Source organism: Bufo gargarizans, chromosome 3 (assembly GCF_014858855.1).
Source record: "Bufo gargarizans isolate SCDJY-AF-19 chromosome 3, ASM1485885v1, whole genome shotgun sequence".
Taxonomy (NCBI): Eukaryota; Metazoa; Chordata; class Amphibia; order Anura; family Bufonidae; genus Bufo; species Bufo gargarizans.
In genome coordinates, this window is record NC_058082.1 from 66,157,568 (window position 1) to 66,178,196 (window position 20,629).

Consider the following 20,629-nt stretch of genomic DNA (forward strand, 5'->3'; position numbering starts at 1 on the left):
TAGACCTTGAAGGTAGGTGTACTAGTGTCCTCCAGCCTGGGCTAACAAAAAACCCTGAACTCCCTAAGATGGTGAAGTGGGGAGATAGGAGCAGTCTGCTCGCACAGAACCTGGATGGACAAGAAGACACAAACAACCGAACAAGCAATGACACTTATCTCTGAGAGCAGGAACAGACAGCCAACCTTCTCTCCAAACTTCCCAGACAAAATGAACAGTATAATCCGCTCAGGGCACTGGGCAGTGTGCTATTTAACCTAAAGACCCCACCCAGTGCACCTGAGAGAGGCGGATCCAGCACGGCTCCAAAGCTCCTGGTGCACCTGCCCGACCCTTACCACCCCTGCAAAATGGCCTGCCTCTTCCTCTGCCTGTCATTTTCAAAATTACCCTATGACAAAAGTCCCTATAGAAGAGCAGTATTTTTGGAAGAAGTTATATCACACCCCTGCTTCAATCAGTTTTTTTGGGGGCCGTAGAAACTATTTGTTCCAATGTCGTTTGTCACTATGTGTAGCTGAGGTAATGCAGCTAAACCGCAAACCAATGCTGCACTACCTAAATGCACTATATAGAACGTATATTATTGGTATATAACACCACTGCTGCAATCAGTTTTTTTTGGGGGGGGGGGGGGGCAACTGGTAACAGTAGAAATTATTTGTTCCAATAGCGTTTGGCACTCTATATACCTGCAGTATCGCAGCAGAACCGCACACAACTGCTGGACTATAGAAATGCACTATAATATACTTTCTATGTTAGAAAGTATATTATAGGTATATCACACCCCTCAGTAAGTCACACCTATCGATAGCACACCTATACCAGTCCTTAAAATGACTTTTGTGGCCCTATCAGCTAGCGTTTGGTGTCACTAACAGTCTGTCCCTGCTCCACACAGCAACCTCTCCCTACACTGGCAAAAGACTGAATGTAAAATGGCGCCAGATCAGGTTTATTTATAAGGTAGGGGGTATGTTCATGTGCTGAAACGTCTCAATTGGCTGTCCTGTACCACCTGATGGATGTGTCATGGGTCAAAGTTCTTGACAATGTAAAAGAATATGGCGCCGGCGGACATCTCCATATGTTCACTTGTTTGGCGAATCGCGAACGAGCAATGTTCGCTGTGAAACGACCGCTGGGCCAACTGCAAGGCCACCTCTACTGTCAGTGTTTCACACAGTGAAACACTGACAGTTGCCTAGGAGACCCAGCGCTCAGGCTGGATCTCCTGTGCTTCCGTAGGCTGGCAGCTCCGATGGCAACCCTCGATCCCCTGCCAACGCAGTGCGGGGGGGGATGGAGTCAGAGGGGGCCCTCTCTCTCTGTATACCCCGCTCGTGCCATAGTCAGCGCTGACCGCCCTACATGAAAGGGTTAATCTGCCGGCATCACCGCACACACCGATCCTGGTCGGATGCAGCAGAGGCCTGGCTATCAGTAACAGCTGCACCTGCCCGATCCCATCACGTACATGCACGTGAGGATGCAGCAAGGAGCCACATTCGCTCACGTACATGTACGTGATAATGCGGGAAAACTATGAACACCTTTTGTGGGCAATTTATTTTATTTTTTTAGCATTGCATTATACTCATTTTGGTCTAAAAATCTTTTTTTTTATTTTTTTTTATTAGTCTTTATTAAACATTATCATTATAGCTAAATTCTTATCAAAATTATAAAAATATGCCTTAAATGAATGTTTATGAGCTGTCAGGAATTCCAAGAGAAGGGCTACACATGGGACCCTCAGGGCTTCTATCTGACTGGACTCGCTGTGGACAGAAAGCCTGCTATTCTGTAATTTAAAGGGGTTGTCTCATCTCGCTGTTACTAAGGCGAGATGAGACACAGTCCTGACCACCTCCTGGCCGGGAAACAGCAGAGCGCTCTAGCCGTGCATGAGAGCTATGGAAACGGCATAGCTCAGCAAGCTATACTATATCCCTACCTCAGAAACCGCATACATAGCTTTGCTGTGCTACACTGTTTCCGTAGCTGTCAGCCACCGCAATTAGAGCTACTGAAAAAGCAGTGCGCTCAGCTGTTTCCTTGCTGGGCCTTAGTAATGACTAGATGAGACATCCCTTTTAACCCCCAGCAATTTGAAATTTTTGCGTTTTTGTTTTTTCACTGCCTGCCTTCTCAGAGCCATAGCTTTTATTTTTCCGTTCACATAGCCTTATGAGGGCTTGTTTTTTGCAGGATAAGTTGTACTTTCTAATTGCACCATTTACTCTTGCATACATTGTAGTGGGAAGCTGGAAAAAAATTCCAAATCGAATAGAATTGGAAAAGAACTGTAATTCCGCCACAGTATAATGGGTTTTGTTTTTATGGCATTCCCTTTGCGGTAAAAATGACCTGTTACTTTTATTCTCTGGTTCAGTACGATTATGGCGATACCATGTTTATATACTGTAATTTTACTTGTGTTTTAATACTGAAAAAAATATATTTAAAAAATTCTTTACATTGCCGTATTCTGCCCCCCATACTTTTTTTTTTTATATAGCTATAGTTATGTTTACAGATGTGTGTCAGAATAAATTTTTTGCAGGACGATCTGTAGTTTCTATTGATACTGTTTTGATATGTGTATGACTTTTTGATCATTTTTCAGTATTTGGGGAGGTGAAGCGACCAAAAAATTGTGAATTCGCTATTTTGATTTTTTTTCCCTTTTGTCGTTTGTTGTATGGGATATTTTTTTACTTTAATAGTACGGGCGTTTTCAGATGCGGCCATGCCTATGGGGGTTAAATGTCCCTGATCGGCATTGACGCTGATCACAGACATTCCCTCCAGGCTTCTGCTTTGTAACAGCAAAAACCCGGCAGTTATGAGTGAGCGCCATCTTTAAAGACCAGACTTGTACAGTGGAGGTCCTGAAAAGGTTAACAGAGACTGAAAATTTTTAATAAAGACCAATTGAAAAAATTATATGTAGCCCAGTATGAGTAGATTGCAATAATAATAAATAAAAAATCCCCCGTGAAAGTGTTCATGGCCTGTAAGCATTGCTTCTATCCCGGTGTATATATGGAGTCCCATGTACTTGACATGTTATTACTTTGGGGTCCACGTGACGTTGAGTGTGTCTTACTCCCACGCATTGTATAACTAATGGGAGCGTTAATGCACGATTTTCCAGCGCTCGAAGCCATTGAATTGACTCTTGTCTGTAATAATAACCACCTCCGTGGAAAGAATGGCCTGTTACGTAAACATTTTCATATATCCAGTACTGTCAAGGAGATGGAAGGCTACGCATTGCGCCGAGAATATATCAATTACACATCTTTATGCTAGTCCTACTGACAGATCATTATTCATCTCTATTTTAAAACCCTACGCAGAAGAGAAGCGTTAGCGAGATGAACATTGGGTCATTTCCTGCAGAACCGTGCTTTTAACAAGCATTTTATTGCTAAGAGGTTTTTCTTCACATTTCTTTCTTTATTTACGGCAGGATATTAAATGGAATTGGTATTTCCGCTCTCCGCAGTTTTTCTCCATTTAAGTGCACAGCAAATATTACCCTGATCTTTTAGATGCGTTGTCTCGCTGAATGTTAAAGCTTTATTAAAAATTATTTTCATCCGTTCTTTTCCCGCAGTAGTAATTCACGCAGAGCAGCATTTAAAATTCCCCATTTCGCCATTTGAAAGCCAGAGGATAGGAAGGAAGGGATTTCATTGAAAGAGCTTTTCTACACAGATGTTCTCTAAAATGTACACTCACACTCAGCTCCTCATTTTACAGCGTAGATCCGGGGCTATGGCTTTCGCCAGTTGTTGACCATTAGCTTACCATAGGCAGTGCTTTAGTCAGAAATGCCCACTGGTGAGTAGCTTAAATGGGACTTGAGTGGAAGTAGTTTGGTTGCCATATTGGTTAGGAAGAATTTGGGGACAATTTTAGCTGGCTTACGCTATAAAGGGGATATCCCTTCTGTGGGCATCTCTGGTAATGTATGTAGGCATGTATAAATGGAAGTTACTTTTAAGAGGGGGGTGTTTTAGATTTCTGGGTGGGGTGGCAGTAACCATTGACCATTAGCTACCAACTAGTTACATCTGCATTATAAAAGGAATAAAAAAGGGGGGTCCACTGATCTCATAGGACTCCTTAGCAAAACTTAGTATGGGCCACCCTGTCCCACCCAGATTCCCAGTAGGTGTGCATCAAACACTCTCAGGCAACATGCTGTGCCCCAGATTTCTGACAAATTTACGATTAAAGGGGTTATCCCATTACTAGTGTAAAAAATTAAAATCAGACTTCATATAGAACATGACAGTCTCTTTCTAACAAACCTAGAACCAGCCCTGTACCTCACATGGATCCAGAGATCTCCTCATTCATTGCTCTGCTAGATTTATATCGAGCTGACCGTTCAAGGGGTGTGTCTTTTCTGCTGTAGCTCAGGGGGCGTGTCTCAGCTCTCCCTATCACAGCTCAGGAGGCAGTTGAAGGATGAAACTGAGCATGTGCGGCCATCTCAGTGAGCAGGTCAAAGAAAAAGAAACAAACAGCAGGTGGCGCTATACAGATATTTTATTGAATAACTCTGTGGCTATACTAAATGTTTCATTTCATGCAATTGCAAAACTTTTCAGATCCAGGTGCTGGTTTGAAAACTAGAATATTTTTCGTGGGACAGTCCCTTACAAAAAATTGTAATATAAAAAAGTTGCCCTCTGCCTTACCCATGTTATCTGATTTGTTTATTGCAAAAATTGGAACGGGTGCTTTATAAACATGGCGCTCATTCTGAACACCATTTAAACCACACAGCAGGCATACATACATTGCTAAAACTCCCCTGTACAGATCTAGGCCTGTGGCTTCCCTCTTACAGTGTGTTACAAAACTGTCTGGCTGAAGCCATCAATAGGGGGAGCTTAGTGCATAGGAGTGTATACAGTTACTACTAACTGCAATGAAAGCTGTAAAATCTCTTTGCACTGTGCTCCCCCTAGTGGCAGCTACATGAAAATGCAGTGTTTGCAGAAGGAGCTAAGCGCCAGGCACCTTCTCACAGGACCCCATAGCAGCCGTGTGGTCTTCTTCCATGGATGCTATGCCTATAGATGAAAGATTATAGATAACTTATGACTTAGAAAATAATGATGTTTACATACAGTACATGTTTGTTAGTAGTTAGTGTGAGTAAAAAAACAGAACCTGCTGCTTTAGACTTTTCTCGTGAGGATGTCCTTCCCAATAGCACATACTGGATCTTCTTCCTGCAAACTGGCTTGTGTCTGCTTTCCTCCTTTATAATACAGCCTTTGTCCTTTGTGATGTAAAAACTCCTGCTCCTATTTTCAACACTAAGAGAAGGAAGAGAGGAAGGGGGGGGGGGGGGGGGGGGCACAGAGAGCGGAATGAAGCAGGAGCAGCACCCTGGATTTAATTCTGATTAAGCAGCATCAGCAACTAGAAGAAGCATTTACACACACTCTGCAGACGCAAGCTGATATGGAATTTTTTATTTAATTTTCTTGATTTTGCATTTAGGACACAAATAATAAGAAAAACAAATGCAAAGGTGCCTATAGCCTTAAACCCTTTTGTTGCCAAGGACGCATCTGATACATCCTTGCAGGGTGGCACTTGAGATACGTCCTTGCTACTAGCTGCTGTAGACTGTATAACAGCTAGAGATATTAGCTCCTGATTCTAGCCATGATACAGCTAGATAAAGTGGGAGCTGCACTTATCTACCGCTCTCACTCCTGACCCAGATTCTAAATGTGCTATCTCCACCTGTATCGCAGGCAGCCAACCTTCTGCTGTCTCTGAACTCAGCCAGTGTAGAGGAGGAAGTGTGAGAGTGGGGGCATGGAGGACATGCTAAAAGGATGCAAGGAGAAGATGAGGGTTATAGATTCACCTCTCCCTGTATAACTGCACATGACCTCATGACCTGGGGATCCTTCTAGGGACAAACACTTTTAAAGTCTATTTCTAACTGCTTGTTGTCCAGCACCCTCCTTCCCCCGCATAACTTTCTTCTAGGCTACTTTAACACTAGCGTTTTGGCTTTTCGTTTGTGAGATCCGTTCAGGGCTCTCACAAGGTCCAAAACGGATCAGTTTTGCCCTAATGCTTTTTGAACGGAAAAGGATCCGCTCAGAATGCATCAGTTGCCTCCGATCAGTCTCCATTCCGCTCTGGAGGCGGACACCAAAACGCAGCCTTCAGCGTTTTGATGTCCGCCTGACGAAGCGGAGCCAAACGGATCCGTCCTGGCACACAATGTAAGTCAACGGGGACGGATCCATTCTCTGGCACAATGAAAAACTTATCCATCCCCCATTGACTTTCAATGGTGTTCAAGACTGATCCGTCATGGCTATTGAAGACATAATACAACCGGATTCGTTTATGACGGATGCATGCGGTTGTATTATTGTAAGGGAAGCGTTTTTGCAGATCCATGACTGTTCCCCCAAAAACGCTAGTGTGAAAGTAGCCCAAGTTGATTTATGGCAAAATTAAGTTCAACCTTGATTTGGGCATAAATTAGCTTAGAGCAGGGCTGGCCAACCTGCGGCTCTCCAGCTGTTGTAAAACTACAATTCCCACCATGCCCTGCTGTAGGCTGATGGCTGTAGGCTGTCTGGGCATGCTGGGAGTTGTAGTTTTGCAACAGCTGGAGAGCCGCAGGTTGGCCAGCCCTGGCTTAGAGAGTTCAACAGAAGTCAGGGGGTGCCAGAGAACGAGCAGTCAGACATAGACTTTAAAGGGGCTTGTCCCTAGAAGGATGAGAAGCTTATCACACCATGCCTCCATCTATGGGAGAACCAAGCAGCAGTTGTATTTCCTTGCAGTTTTACCCCTGGACAAATGAAGCCCTGCACAGTTCTGCTTAGGCTAGTAAATGATGATACTTAAACGGACCTCGCTCTCTTCAGAATTCCCTATAAGGTATAGAAAATGGGTCATAACCTATTTTTGTTTGGCATTTTGGCCATCCAGCCACTTTTGTGGGACAGCTTTTGGTGCCGACGGCTCTTGACTTCCATGCAGTTTTCCAGTCTAGGTTCTTCATGTTGATCATTTGTTGCCCGACTAGTACATGAAATAGGCAAGTACTGAATGCACTGTGACTCGATGTATTTCTATGGACTTTAGCTCTGATTATGTACGGTTGTCGCTATCACCACTATCAAAGTCTGTGGCAGCTCAGCCTAATACCTAATTTGCAATTTATTCATTTAGCTGTTTTGGAAAAATCCCTTTTGCCAGGACAAACATCCGGCTCTGGATTTACTGCCATTACCTAATGTTGTGTCACAACAGCTTTCAATATAAAAACAACTTAAAAAACAATTAACCTTGAAAAGCTCCACTTGCCGTTTTTGAGCAGATGGATAATGCTCTGTTTCTGACAGCTCTGTGTATTCTGTCCTTCCTTCCTTTGTACGTTCTCCGTCTTCTTCTGTCTCCTGTTGTTTTACTAAGGATAGAAAATGTATTCATGCCAAGTTTATTAAGTGACATTGAACAGTAGCAAATGACCCTGGGTTGGTGGAATCGATGGTTGCTGTCTGCTTTCACCTTATTTTTATTTCTTAACTACAAATTTAACATACAGTACGTGGCAAGATTTTTCTCTTGAGTTGAATTTATTGGTTGATTCAATCTGATGGTAGGAGTCACTGAACTTTAAAAAATAAAATAAAAATAAATAAAATTTATGGATGCAATTAAAGGGGTTGACCCATCTTTCTGTTTCCACGGTGTGATGGGACTAAGCAGCGGCCTCGTGGAAAGAGATGAGCGGACCGGCACTCCGCTGTTTCCGTAACTCCCATTGTAGTGAAAGAGAGGTAAGCAAACAGCGTAGCACAACAAGGTGCACTGCTTCCAAAACTGTGCGTAGCTTCCATTCACTACAGTGGGAATTTCGGAAATAGCGGAGCAGCAGAGCTTGTTCTATAGAATTTGTGTAGCTTGTTCTGCTACTCTGTTTGCGTAGCTTCTATTCACTACGATGGGAGTTGCCGTAACAATGAAGCACCAGTCCGCTCGGCTCTATCCGTAAGTCTGGCCACCTGGGGGGCTGGCGCTTAGTCCCATCTTGCCTTGGAAACAGTGAGATGGGGAAACCCCTTTAAAGGAGTTCAGTATCGATGGCTTATCCTCCTCCCCGATAATTGGCCTGATTACCTGTCCAATTATTGCATTTGCATGTGCTAAAGAGTCTCTGTTCCACTAGCAGTTGGTATCACATGAATGAGAATACCTGCATAATAACAGTTTATTAAATGTGATCTCATATTCCGGTTCCAGGACACAGAACGTTGTATGTTGGAGTTCGGATGCCACTGGGTCGGCAAAGCCATAGACATCATCGGACACATGGACAAAAGCACAGAAAACGAGACCGCGTGAAGGGAGTTATACAAGAGGAAGGCCACGATGAGTCACTGGCTCATGGTATGTAGTCGTCTTGCTTCAAGGCCTGCTTACAGTAGAACAATATGCCCACTACATGGACACGGTATTCATTTAATTCCTGAATAGTGGAGTGTCCAGTCACTCTTTTAATTTAGCAACCCAATGAGTTTACTTATGTTTTGAAGGGTTCTTCAGGGATTCTGATATTGATATCCGGATAGGTCATCAATATCAGGTTGGTGGGGGTACATCACAACTCGTCGAATGGGACTATACTTGTACTGTATATCTCATGTCTGTGGATCAGGTGCTGTTATCTTTAAACATCATAACTCCCAATCCAATCAGTGTCTAGAGATACAGCTTTGCATATCAGATATCCTAAAGACCTGCTGGGTCCAATTCTAGTCAATGGGATCCGGCGGGCAATGGTAATATCTGGCTATGACGATACGATGAACTCTGGCAGGCTGTTCCTTTGCCAGAAACAGCCTGCCGAAGATTTTAGTGCTAATCTATCTAGATGCGTAAAAAATGGATCAGCGAGGACATGTATGGGGTTTGCAGCCAGAAACCAGTCTTACGCCCTTGGTGTATGTTGTTGGCACAGTACAAATAACGGATACACATAAGTGTCTGCTTGTCTTTAATGTAGACACACCGTCCCAGAGAGTGCAGTTCATCCTTGGAACAGAAGAGGATGAAGAACATGTTCCCCATGAGCTGTTCACAGAGTTGGACGAAATCTGTGTTAAAGATGGTGCGGATGCTGAATGGAAAGAGACAGCAAGGTAAAAAAAATATAATGTTCAGAGAAAATATCACGTGAATAAATATGTGGGAGACTCCTAAAATGTATGGAGGAAGGTGCTCTGGTCTGACGAGACTAAAATTAAACTTTTCGGCCATCAAATAAAATGCTATGTTTAGCGCAAACCCAACACACCACATCACCCACAGAACACCATCCCCACAGTGAGACATGGTGGTGGCAGCATCATGCTGTGGGGATGTTTTTCAGCAGACGGGACCGGGAAACTGGTCAGAGTTGAGGGAAAGATGGATGGTGCTAAATACAGGGATATTTTTGAGCAAAACCTGTACCACTCTGTGCATGATCTGAGGCTCGGACGGAGGTTCACCTTCCAGCAGGACAATGACCCCAAACACACGGCTGAAGCAACACGAGTGGTTTAGGGGGAAACATGTAAATGTGTTGGAATGGCCTAGTCACAGCCCAGATCTCAATCCAATAGAAAATCTGTGGTCAGACTTAAAGATTGCTGTTCACAAACCCAAACCATCCAACTTGAAGGAGCTGGAGTAGTTTTGCAAGGAGGAATGGGCAAAAATCCCAGTGGTAAGATGTGGCAAGCTCATAGAGACTTATCCAAAGCGACTTGGATCTTCAAAGTTGTGGGCATGATCAGCAAATCCTCAAACAATCCATGTTAGGCTACTTTCACACTAGCGTTCGTCGGTCCGCTCGTGAGCTCCGTTTGAAGGGGCTCACGAGCGGACCCGAACGCAGCCGTCCAGCCCTGATGCAGTCTGAATGGAGCGGATCCGCTCAGACTGCATCAGTCTGGCGGCGTTCAGCCTCCACTCCGCACGGACAGGCGGACAGCTGAACGCTGCTTGCAGCGTTCGGGTGTCCGCCTGGCCGTGCGGAGGCGTGCGGATCCGTCCAGACTTACAATGTAAGTCAATGGGGACGGATCCGTTTGAAGATGCCACAATGTGGCTCAATCTTCAAGCGGATCCGTCCCCCATTGACTTTACATTGAAAGTCTGGACGGATCCGTACGAGGCTATTTTCACACTTAGCTGTTATATGCTAAAATAATGCAGACGGATCCGTTCTGAACGGAGCCTCCGTCTGCATTATTATGATCGGATCCGTTCAGAACGGATCCGATCGAACGCTAGTGTGAAAGTAGCCTTAATTACAGGTTGTGAGGCACCAAAATACGAAAAAAGTAATGGGGGGTGGTGTATACTTTAGCAAGGCGCTGTATATTCATGTTGCAGTTATGTATTCCACTGTCTAATTGTTTTTCACGCATCCTCTTTGCATTCAGGAAAAAATAGCTGTATGTTCTGTATTGCTAGTTTTTCACACAGCCCCGGCTCCATAAAAGAGAATTCGGCTGCCTTGAAAAACGGAAAGCATCTGGATGCAATGCATTTTTCCACTGATCGTTGCTAGGAGATGTTGAGTGTTATTCTTCCGTTTTTTTTCACGTGAAAAACATATGTAATCTGGAGGCAATCTGGACGGAAAATGGAAACGGTGAACGCAGTCTCAGTCAGAACTGATTCAGCTTGCGTGCAAAAGCATCATTATTTTCCTGAACAGCCTGAGGGGCTGTGGGACAATGAAGTAGTCATCCCCTCACAGGGATACCTTGTGATCATCTTAGGGGACCCTTCTACCAAAAATGGGTTCCAGGGTTCAAATCAGAACAAGAGGAACATTTGCAGGTGTGGCTCTGCTCTCTCCATGTTCCTGTGGGTCTCACATTTTCTTTGCACTTTTCTAAGGCATGCTGACAGGTTCATTGGCTTTTCTGAAATAAGACACTTCAACCAACCAACCAATCACCAGTAATGCCTGAAGTAACCCTGTAAAAAAAAGAAAAAAAAAAAGAATACATTACGGTGCTTAGTACAGTATAAATGATAGGTGCTGTAGTACCACACGTCACAGCAATAGAATGTCACCAGTTCCTCTGACAGCCACAGATTGAAGTAGTGTGGCCCTGCTAGATATCATACAGGTGTCATAGGGTGCTACAAGTCATACCAGTGTTGCTATAAGGAGTTGTCATATGTCTTGGGCTGAGCGAAAAGGCACAAATTTGAGCCCTGTTGGGTAGTGTACAGATGCAGCCAAGCTAAACTTGATGGTTAACCCCTTAAAGGGGTTGTGTCAGTTCAGCAAGTGCCATTTATCATGTAGAGAAAGTTAATACAAGCCACTTACTAATGTATTGTGACTGTCCATATTGCTTTATTTTACTGGCATGATGCATTTTTCCATCACATTATACTCTGCTTGTTTCCATGGTTACAACCACCCTGCAATCTGTCAGAGGTGGTTGTGCTTGCACACTATAGGAAAAAGCATCGGCGTCTCTGGTGTCCGGCACCGTAGGCTAGTGCCGTTTCCTACACACACGGCCACCACTGTAACCATGGAAACAATCAGTGTATAATATGATGGAAAAGTGAATCCAGCCAGCAAAGAAAGCAATATAGACAATCACTATACGTTAGTAAGTGGCTTGTATTAACTTCCTCTACATAATAAATTCAATTTGCTGTATTGAAACAACCCCATTTAAATAAATAAAAAATGGCAATAAAATGTTAAAGGGGTTGTCTGGGTTCAGAGCTGATCGTGGACATCCCTCCATTTTCCCCCCGGCAGCCCCCCTGACTTGAGCATCAGAGCAGTTCATGCTCCGATGCTGTCCTTTGCCCTCTGCTAAATCGCGCAGGGCAAAGGCATTATTTGGAGATCCGGTGGCTGCCAGGAACCCTTGTGACGTCACCGGCACCAATGGGCCGGATTTAGCGCTGCTCTAGCCAGTAAAACTGCTAGGGCATCGCTAAAGCCCGCCCATCAGAGCCGGTGACGTCACCGAACACACTGCCGGGCGGAAGTTTCCTCCCGGCAGTGTGTTATTGAAAACAAAAGAGCCCTTGCCCTGTGCGATCTAGCGCAGGGCAAGGTAGCGCATCAGAGCATGAGATGTTCCGATGCTAGCCTCAGGGGGTAAAAATAAGGGTATGTCCGGATTCAGCTCTGAACCCGGAAAACCCCTTTAACTGAGTCTTCAATAGATTTCAATGGCTTTTGTCACGAGATAACTGAGATAACAGTTTGCCACGTGTTAACAGAGTCAAGTTTAGCTCGGCTACATCTGTATAAAGTACAATTTTTTTTATTTTTTTTCTTAACTACATTGGGAGTTTTTATGAAATTCAGTAGATAAAAAAAACAAGGTGTTTGCATGCATTCTGTGTACAGCGCTGCAGAATATGTTGGCACTATATATGATATATGGTTTAGTATAAGGACACGAGTGCATAAGTGGGGTGCTGTCTCAGTTCATGTTGATAATTATTATATGTAACACCCACTATGATAGTAAGCTAATTAAAGCCTAAGTGATATCGGCGATCGTTCACTGCACCATTCGCCATTGTAAACACCAGGGAGAAACACCTTTTTTATTAGCTCCTATTTAACGGCGGTGTCATTGACACATATGCAGGCTCCAAATGGTTTCTCTAGAATGAGAGCGCTTAACTCTCTGCAGAATTCAATTGTCAAAAATAATTAGCACTTTTTTTCTTTTTCTCATTAAAAGGAAAATTCCTAAACTTCAGGTTAAAAAATAGAAATGAGTAATCAGTTAACAGTGGAATATGAAAAGGTGATTGGGTGGGGGATGCAGAGGGTGGGTGGGATTGTCAGCACCATACCCCTCAGCTAGACAAAAGTCTAATGTACAGCTCTATGAAGAAGTGTGACAAGCAACCTGGTTATTAGTAGTTCTAGAACACAGAGGGCAGAAACTGGGTGAAAGGGATTGTTCTTAAATTGTGTATTCCCCTTTGATCATTTTACCCTTGACATCTACCATACAGATGTGTCGTTCCTTACCTTTCCTCTTGGCTTGTCATCTTTTGAAATGAGCAGAGCGAGATGGCAAGCTTTAAAAAAAAAAAACTGACTGGTTGAAACTCTTACAGGAGTTTGTTATGCTACACGTGGCCACCCAGTGGCTGTGATGTGAGTTGCAGCCTGTCGAGGATTTTGAGAGCATGTCTCAATAGTGGCCCACATTTACTAATGTTAGAGCGCCTTGAGACTGTCGTCAACTGCTCCGTAAATTGGCACTTCTAGTTCTGGAGAAATCCTCTGCAGCTAGCTCACCAAGGAAAATTCTTTGTATCTGGCATAGCCAGAAAAGGCCGGGCAACCAACATGCCCCATTGACTATAATGGGACCCGGCTGGGATCTGGCCTATGTCCGGCATTCGTATTGGTATTCGGCCAGACAAATACCACTGCAAGCAGTATTTTTGGTCTGGCCAAATCCTGGTGCTAATGCTGGAAACAGGCTGTATACAGTAAACTCCAGCAGGCTATTTCTCTGGCGGAACAGCCTGCCAGAAGATTTTAGCGCCAGTGTGAATCTAGCCTTATGCTCTGTTCACATCCCATACTGGCTTTGCGCTCAGCACATAAACTGGAAATGTCTTCCAGGTACACCAATGTATATATATCTGCCTGGTCGATGTCATAAGGGCACTCATTTGGTGTACGTTGGACACGTGGAGTCTATGGACTTGCTTGCTGTACGAGTTGGGAGCATTTCCCGCCTGAATGCTGAACGTATCTACAAACCGTGTTATGAACGTAGCCTATCTAATTATATTGTGTTATTGATCCTACAGTTGTGCAGTTTTATGAAGTGAAGTCCCACAGTACTCCCTGCTGGTTCAGTATCTGCACCGTGTAGGCCCAGTTGTGGAATGGTTACTGTGCAGTCAGACAAGTTAAGACTTGTAGTAAACTGATATTTTACTGTGTTCTTCTTCTGTTTGCTTGTGACCTCAGGTGGTTAAAGTTTGAGGAGGATGTAGAAGATGGAGGAGAACGCTGGAGTAAACCATATGTCGCCACCCTCTCTCTACATAGTCTTTTTGAACTGAGGAGCTGTATTATAAATGGAACGGTTCAGCTGGACATGCGTGCAAACACCATAGAGGAGATAGCAGGTAAAGTCATTATCTCATCTCGGCAATTCCTTTCAACAATATGAAGCGCCTTATTCTTTTGAACTAATGTGAACAGGGCGTGCACTAGAATTTAGAAGAAACATTCGTGTATTTGCATCCACGTTATCTTAAAAACTAAAGTGGATTATCCTCTAATTTTTCATACAGGATACACTTTGTAGTGGGGTGTCTATTGAGGTTTTTGGGGCTGACTCAGTGGGTATGAGCACAAACTGTTTTGCATTTGTGTTAAAGGGGTTGTCCCACTTCAGCAACTGGCATTTATCATGTAGAGAAAGTTAATACAAGGCACTTACTAATGTATTGTGATTGTCCATATTGCCTCCTTTGCTGACTGGAACCATTTTTCCGTCACATTATACACGACTCACTTCCATGGTTATGACCACCCTACAATCAATCAGCAGTGGTCGTGCTTGCACACAATAGGAAAAAGTGCTGCCCTCTCTGGTGACCAGGACCATGGGAGCGCTCATAGACACCACCATTATACCTTCCTCTTCTGATTTTCAGGGTTGTTGTTTTTTTTGTGTTTTTGTGTTTTACTAGCTGCGTTCCCAGAGGCATACTTTCTAATGTTTCCATGGTATGATACCCCATTTATATAGTTTTTCTTGTGTTTTATTGCTTCAGAAAAAATATATAAAACCTTTGTTAAAAAAATTTAATACAATTTTTGAGAGGTGAAGTGACAAAAAAATGTCAAATCATCCATTTTAATTATTTTCCGTTACGCTGTTCCCTATACTTCTTCCATTGACTGCAATGATTTAATATTGCAATTTATGAGAGATTCAATATGTTCCTATGGAGACCTGCCCCAAATCCTTGAGAAGGCCATATGCTGCCATGACAGCAGAATGGCTCCTTTGTTCTCATGCGGGGGAGCTGTTCGGGCCCCAAGAGTGCAACACTCTTAGGGTTTCAGCGCTCATATGCTGTAGTCGCAATTAACCATGAAATCTGAGGGGTTTTATGTCAGTGATCTGTGTTATCGCCGATCACAGACATTGCCTGTGGGCAACTTCTGAGCAGGAACCATCTTAGTCCCGACTTCTGCCGTACATGTATGGTGGAGGTTGGAATGGGGTTAAAGAGATTGTCCGGGCTAGAATCCAACAACCACAGTAGTAACCTGTGAGTTAGAAAAGAAAAGCAAAAGTCTCCTGTCCTTAGTCCCACCTCAGTGGTGCAAAAGCCTCAAGTTAGTGCTAAATACCAAGCTATGGAGAGAAAGATATACGGTAGATTGCACATGCCATGCATTGATCGATTGCTTCTCAGCATCGTTTATAAACTAAATGAAGCACTTTGTATACGTTTTTGGCACAGTGCCAAATGGCGACCTCTGCAATACAGCACCTGCAAGTGTTGCTGCTAATGGTGTCCTTGTTTCCATGGGACCAAGCTATTGCCAGTCTGGCAGAGGCAGAAAGTGTTGTGGAACAGAGCAACTGTGCAGGAATGGTAGGAGCACAGACACATGATGATTTTTTTATTTTATTTTTTTACTGCTGACAAGTTACAGCCTGGGATTGTTGGCATCCAGACTGGACAACCCTTTAACTACTCTTTGTGAGACTACACTAAATGTATTCCTCCTACACTACATGTAAGAGGAATGTTTTACTTTTACACTGTATACATTAGGCACAGGGTTATATATATATATATATATATATATATATATATATATATACACACTATTTACAAAAAGTTAGAGATATTTGGCTTTTGGGTGAAATTTATGGAAAACATAAAAAAATTACACTACAGTGATATTATATCGTGAAAGTAGGGCATTTAGGTAGAAGCATTTGCAATGGTGATTTCATCATCTCAAACAATTTTTTTACACAAAAGCCAACAACAGTGGTGGATATACCCCCACAAAAAATGTCATTGTCTCAAAAACTTGTCATGTGGCCCTGAGCATCAATTACAGCTTGACAATGACATCTCCTGCTGTTCACAAGTCGATTTATTGTCTGCTGAGGCATGCATCCCACTCTTCTTGAAGGGCGGCCCTGGGGTCATTGAGGTTCTGGGGAACAAAGTTACAAGCCTCTACACAGCGACTCTGCTGATCCCATAGGTTTTCAATGGGATTAGGTCTGAAGAAAGTTCAGGCCACTTCATTTGAGGTACCCCAGTTTTCAGAAGCCGTTCCCCAATGAGCTGGTGCATTGTCGTCCATGAAGAATAAATTAGGCCTGTGTTGGTCATGCAGAGGCACAGTGGCTGGATTAATGATATATTCAAGTAGTATGGGCTTGTCACTGTGCCATTCACAAAGTTTAGGGCAGTTCTGTATTGACCACCCGAGGCAAACAGTGGCTGATGCATAGCACTCTCCTTGACATCCCCAATATCATTGGTGGCCATCATTTTTGCTCAGCGTGAATCGACTTTCATCAATGAACAGCACTGAGGCCCACTGGTCCCTTGTCCAGCGTAGATGCTCCCTGGCCCATGCAAGACGATGATGCCTATGCCTGGTGGTGTGGTCAGGTCGTTTAGCAGGCGAAACATGCTGATGTAAATGGTTTCGAATAGTCTAACATGACACTTGGTTGCCTCTCACCTCCCTTAAATGTGCCTGGAGTTGTGTGGCATTTATCATCCGTTTCCGCAGGGCATTTTTCACAAAGAAACGGTCATTCGTTTGGGATGTGGCTAAAGACGTCCACTTCATGCCTTTCTGTGACTCTTCCAATCTCTCGGTAGCGAGGGACTGTTGATCAATTATTATGTGTCGTCCTGGTCTCATGGTGTCAAAATGTGAACAGCATGATGAGGAGAACTGTTTTAAATACCAATTCTGATTGAACAGGGAATATTATTGGGCGATTCAAGGATGTTGTGAATTTTGCCGTTAAGCTCCTTGTTAGAGAACAGCAAGTTGTGCAAAAAGTACTGAAACATTGAACAGTTGTTCATGTGCATTCAAAAGTATAGAGAAGAAGTTCACCGGCAAAGGTTAGAGTGCATTTTAGGTTCATCCTGAAATTTCACCCTCAAAATGTCAAAACTACTAAAATATTTAAATAGTTTTACTGTGCAGTAAACGCCGCAAAGGAAAAAAATTAAAAATAAACAATTTGCCTTTTTTTGTCACCTTGTCCCCCCAAAAATGGAATAACCGTAATCAAAAAGTTGTACATACGCCAAAAATGGCACCAATAAAAACTACACTTTGTCCCACAAAAAAAAAACAAGCCCTAATACCAGTGGCGTACATGGAAAAGTAAGGGCGCCATAGCAAGGACCAAACCCGGCCCCTACACAGGACAGAAGGGTTTCTGCCTAAACCAATTTTTTATTTTTTTTTTTATTTTTTTTTTTTACTGCCTTATTTGCTAAAACGTGTTCCTTTTGATCAGGGGTCAGCAACCTCTGGCACTCCATGTGTTTGTGAAACTACATCTCCCATCATGCACACTTGCTTGGCTGTTCTCTAAACTCCCACACAAGTGGAAGGAGCATGCTGGGAGTTGTAGTTTAACAATAGCTGTAGTGCCAAAGGTTGCTGATCCCTGCTTTAGATGGTAGAGTCCAGACTAAGTTTTCACCCCCAGTAGAAGACTGGATGATCCCAACTGGGCCCCCTCTTGCCCTGGGCCCCATAGCAGTCGCATGGTCTGCCGCTATAGTAGTTACGCCCCTGCCTCATACAGCTCTGTAGACAGAAATAAAAAAATAAAAAATTTAAATTAATAAAACAAAATAAAAACTATACAAGTTTGGTATCGCCATAATCGTATTGACCCACAGAATAAGGACATTAGATCATTTTTATTTTACCTGTTTTCCAATACAAAACATGGTAAATTACATGGTGCCATAAAAAAATGCATTTTGTCCCACAAAAAATAAGTCCTCCTATGGCTATGTGAATGGGAAGTTTAGTGTACATGCACACAGTCAGGATTCATGTGCGGAGAATCCACACTGAAATCCGCAGGTGTTCGCAGGCAAATCTGTGCGGTCAATCCACATCAATTGGTGTGGATTCAGTGCAGTGAAGTGAGTGAAGGAAATCTGGTCAGGAAAAATAAAATAAATTGACATGCTGCGGATTTTAAAATCCGCACCACAGGTCAAAATCCGCATGGAAAAAATCTGCATCGTGTGCATTGAGAATTTCAATGTATATGACCTATGGTGCGGATTTTCCACACACAAATCCACGTGGAAAATCCTGATCGTATGCATTTAACCTAAAAGGTTACAGCTATTAGAATGTGTGGCGGAAAAAAAACCTAAAATCGGCTTAGACCTTTAGGGGTTAAAACTTTAAATAAACTAAATTTTTTTTAATCCTAACATACTCATACATATAAGGTTTTGAGGAAAATGAAAGACATATAAAGGTTTACAACACAACCTCCCAGCTCTCCTGACATGTCTGTTTTACGCTACTTTCACAGTAGCGGCAGGACGGATCCGTCCTGACGCTATTTCGCCGGACCGCCGCGCCGTCCTCATTGACTATAATGGGGACGGGGGCGGAGCTTCGGCGCAGCGCGGCGAGAGACCACCGGACTAAAAGTATTGCATGCCCGACTTTTATATTGCATGCCCGAAAAGTATTGCATGCCCGAAATAGCGAGTGTGAGAGTAGGCTTAATAGGTTATTGTACTCCTCATGAAATAATTCTGAAGCACCTTTTCTTGCAATTCTGAATAGTGCCGTTACTGTATTATTCCTCCTTGAAATACAGTAATAAATGGACAACTGGGTGTTCCCATTCCCCTCCAGGAGAAATAACAGAGAAATAAAGCTCCAGCATCCTTATGGGGAAAGCGGTGGTTTCCAAGAACAGACATGTCAGGGATGCTAAGAGGTTAGATGTGTGAGATGGCAGCGCGGACATCAGTGTATATCTTTATTTGTAGGTTTTATGTTGATGCACCATGCCGGGAGTACAGAGGTCCATTTTGATGTTTCTGTGCAGAACAGGGAGTATGTTTGCTATTTTGAGCACAGAATAGAAAAAAAATTATCAAAGCAAGACAACTGATTGCTTCTTTGTAGGCTTGGAGACTGTAATAAGTGGCCTTGGGGAGATTATCCAAATCCTTTAATGTGATCCAGCATCTTCTTTGAAGACTCACTTGTGTATTGCGATGTGTAGTTGAAGCTTAATGCACACATTGTACCGTGTTTCATATAAATGTATTTAAAGTGACTAAATAATAGCTAGTCAGTCTGCAGTGATGCGAAAGCCACAAAATAGACTTTGTTATTAACATAAGGCAGTAAAATACAGTATAAAAGGCAGCACAACATATCCAAAGTATGAAGGACAGAATCATAATAAGCATGTCGGCCAAGTCGGAAATAGAACTACATTGAAACGATTGCATACGGACAGTGCCACGCATGTGATGTGCTGCAACTGCAAGGTGTGATTTATATATATGTATATATATATATATATATATATAACACTGTATTTTTCACTTTATAAGACCTACCTGAATATAAGACACACTGCAGGTTTTAGAGGAGGAAAAAAAAATATATTTTCAACCAAAGCATGTGAAGTACATGGATGCATACCTATGGATGAGGGGGGTTATAGTCATATAACATAAACACTGTCCAGTGACCTCCCTCATCCATAGGAATACACCCATGTACTGCAGTACATGGGTGTGTTCCTATAGATGAGGGGGCTTATGGTCACATTTAATATACACAGGTCAATTATGGTACAATCCCTGGACAGTGTTTTATATTCAATGTGACTATAACCCCCTCATCCATAGGAATTCACCCATGCACTGCTACACATGGGTGTTGTCCTATGGATGAGGGGGGTTGTAGTCACATGTAATGCAAACACTTAGGCCAATAATAGTACAGCTCCTGGACAGTGTATACAGTGGGATGCTAAAGTTTGGGCAACCTTGTTAATCGTCATGACTTTCCTTTATAAATCGTTGGTTGCTACGATAAAAAAATGTCAGTTATATATATCATATAGGAGACACACACAGTGATATTTGAGAAGTGAAATGAAGTTTATTGGATTTACAGAAAGTGTGCTATAATTGTTTAAACAAAATTAGGCAGGTGCATAAATTTGGGCACCACAAAAAAGAAATGAAATCAATATTTAGTAGATCCTCCTTTTGCAGAAATTACAGCCTCTAAACGCTTCCTGTAGGTTCCAATGAGAGTCTGGATTCTGGTTGAAGGTATTTTGGACCATTCCTCTTTACAAAACATCTTTAGTTCATTCAGGTTTGATGGCTTCCGAGCATGGACATCTCTCTTTAAGTCACACCACAGATTTTCAATTATATTCAGGTCTGGGGACTGAGATGGCCATTCCAGAACGTTGTACTTGTTCCTCTGCATAAATGCCTTAGTGGATTT

The 20,629-nt window shown here is 43.0% G+C and overlaps 1 protein-coding gene across 1 annotated transcript in view; it reads left to right on the plus strand.

Annotated features, from left to right (window-relative positions):
* LOC122931114 (electroneutral sodium bicarbonate exchanger 1) overlaps positions 1-20,629 on the plus strand; it is a 287,005-nt gene that overhangs the window by 150,262 nt on the left and 116,114 nt on the right. Inside the window, exons 3-5 of the mRNA XM_044285063.1 lie at positions 8,317-8,463; positions 9,080-9,215; positions 14,060-14,220. Of these exons, the coding sequence (XP_044140998.1) occupies positions 8,317-8,463; positions 9,080-9,215; positions 14,060-14,220 (444 nt within the window). The remainder of the gene's footprint in view (positions 1-8,316; positions 8,464-9,079; positions 9,216-14,059; positions 14,221-20,629) is intronic.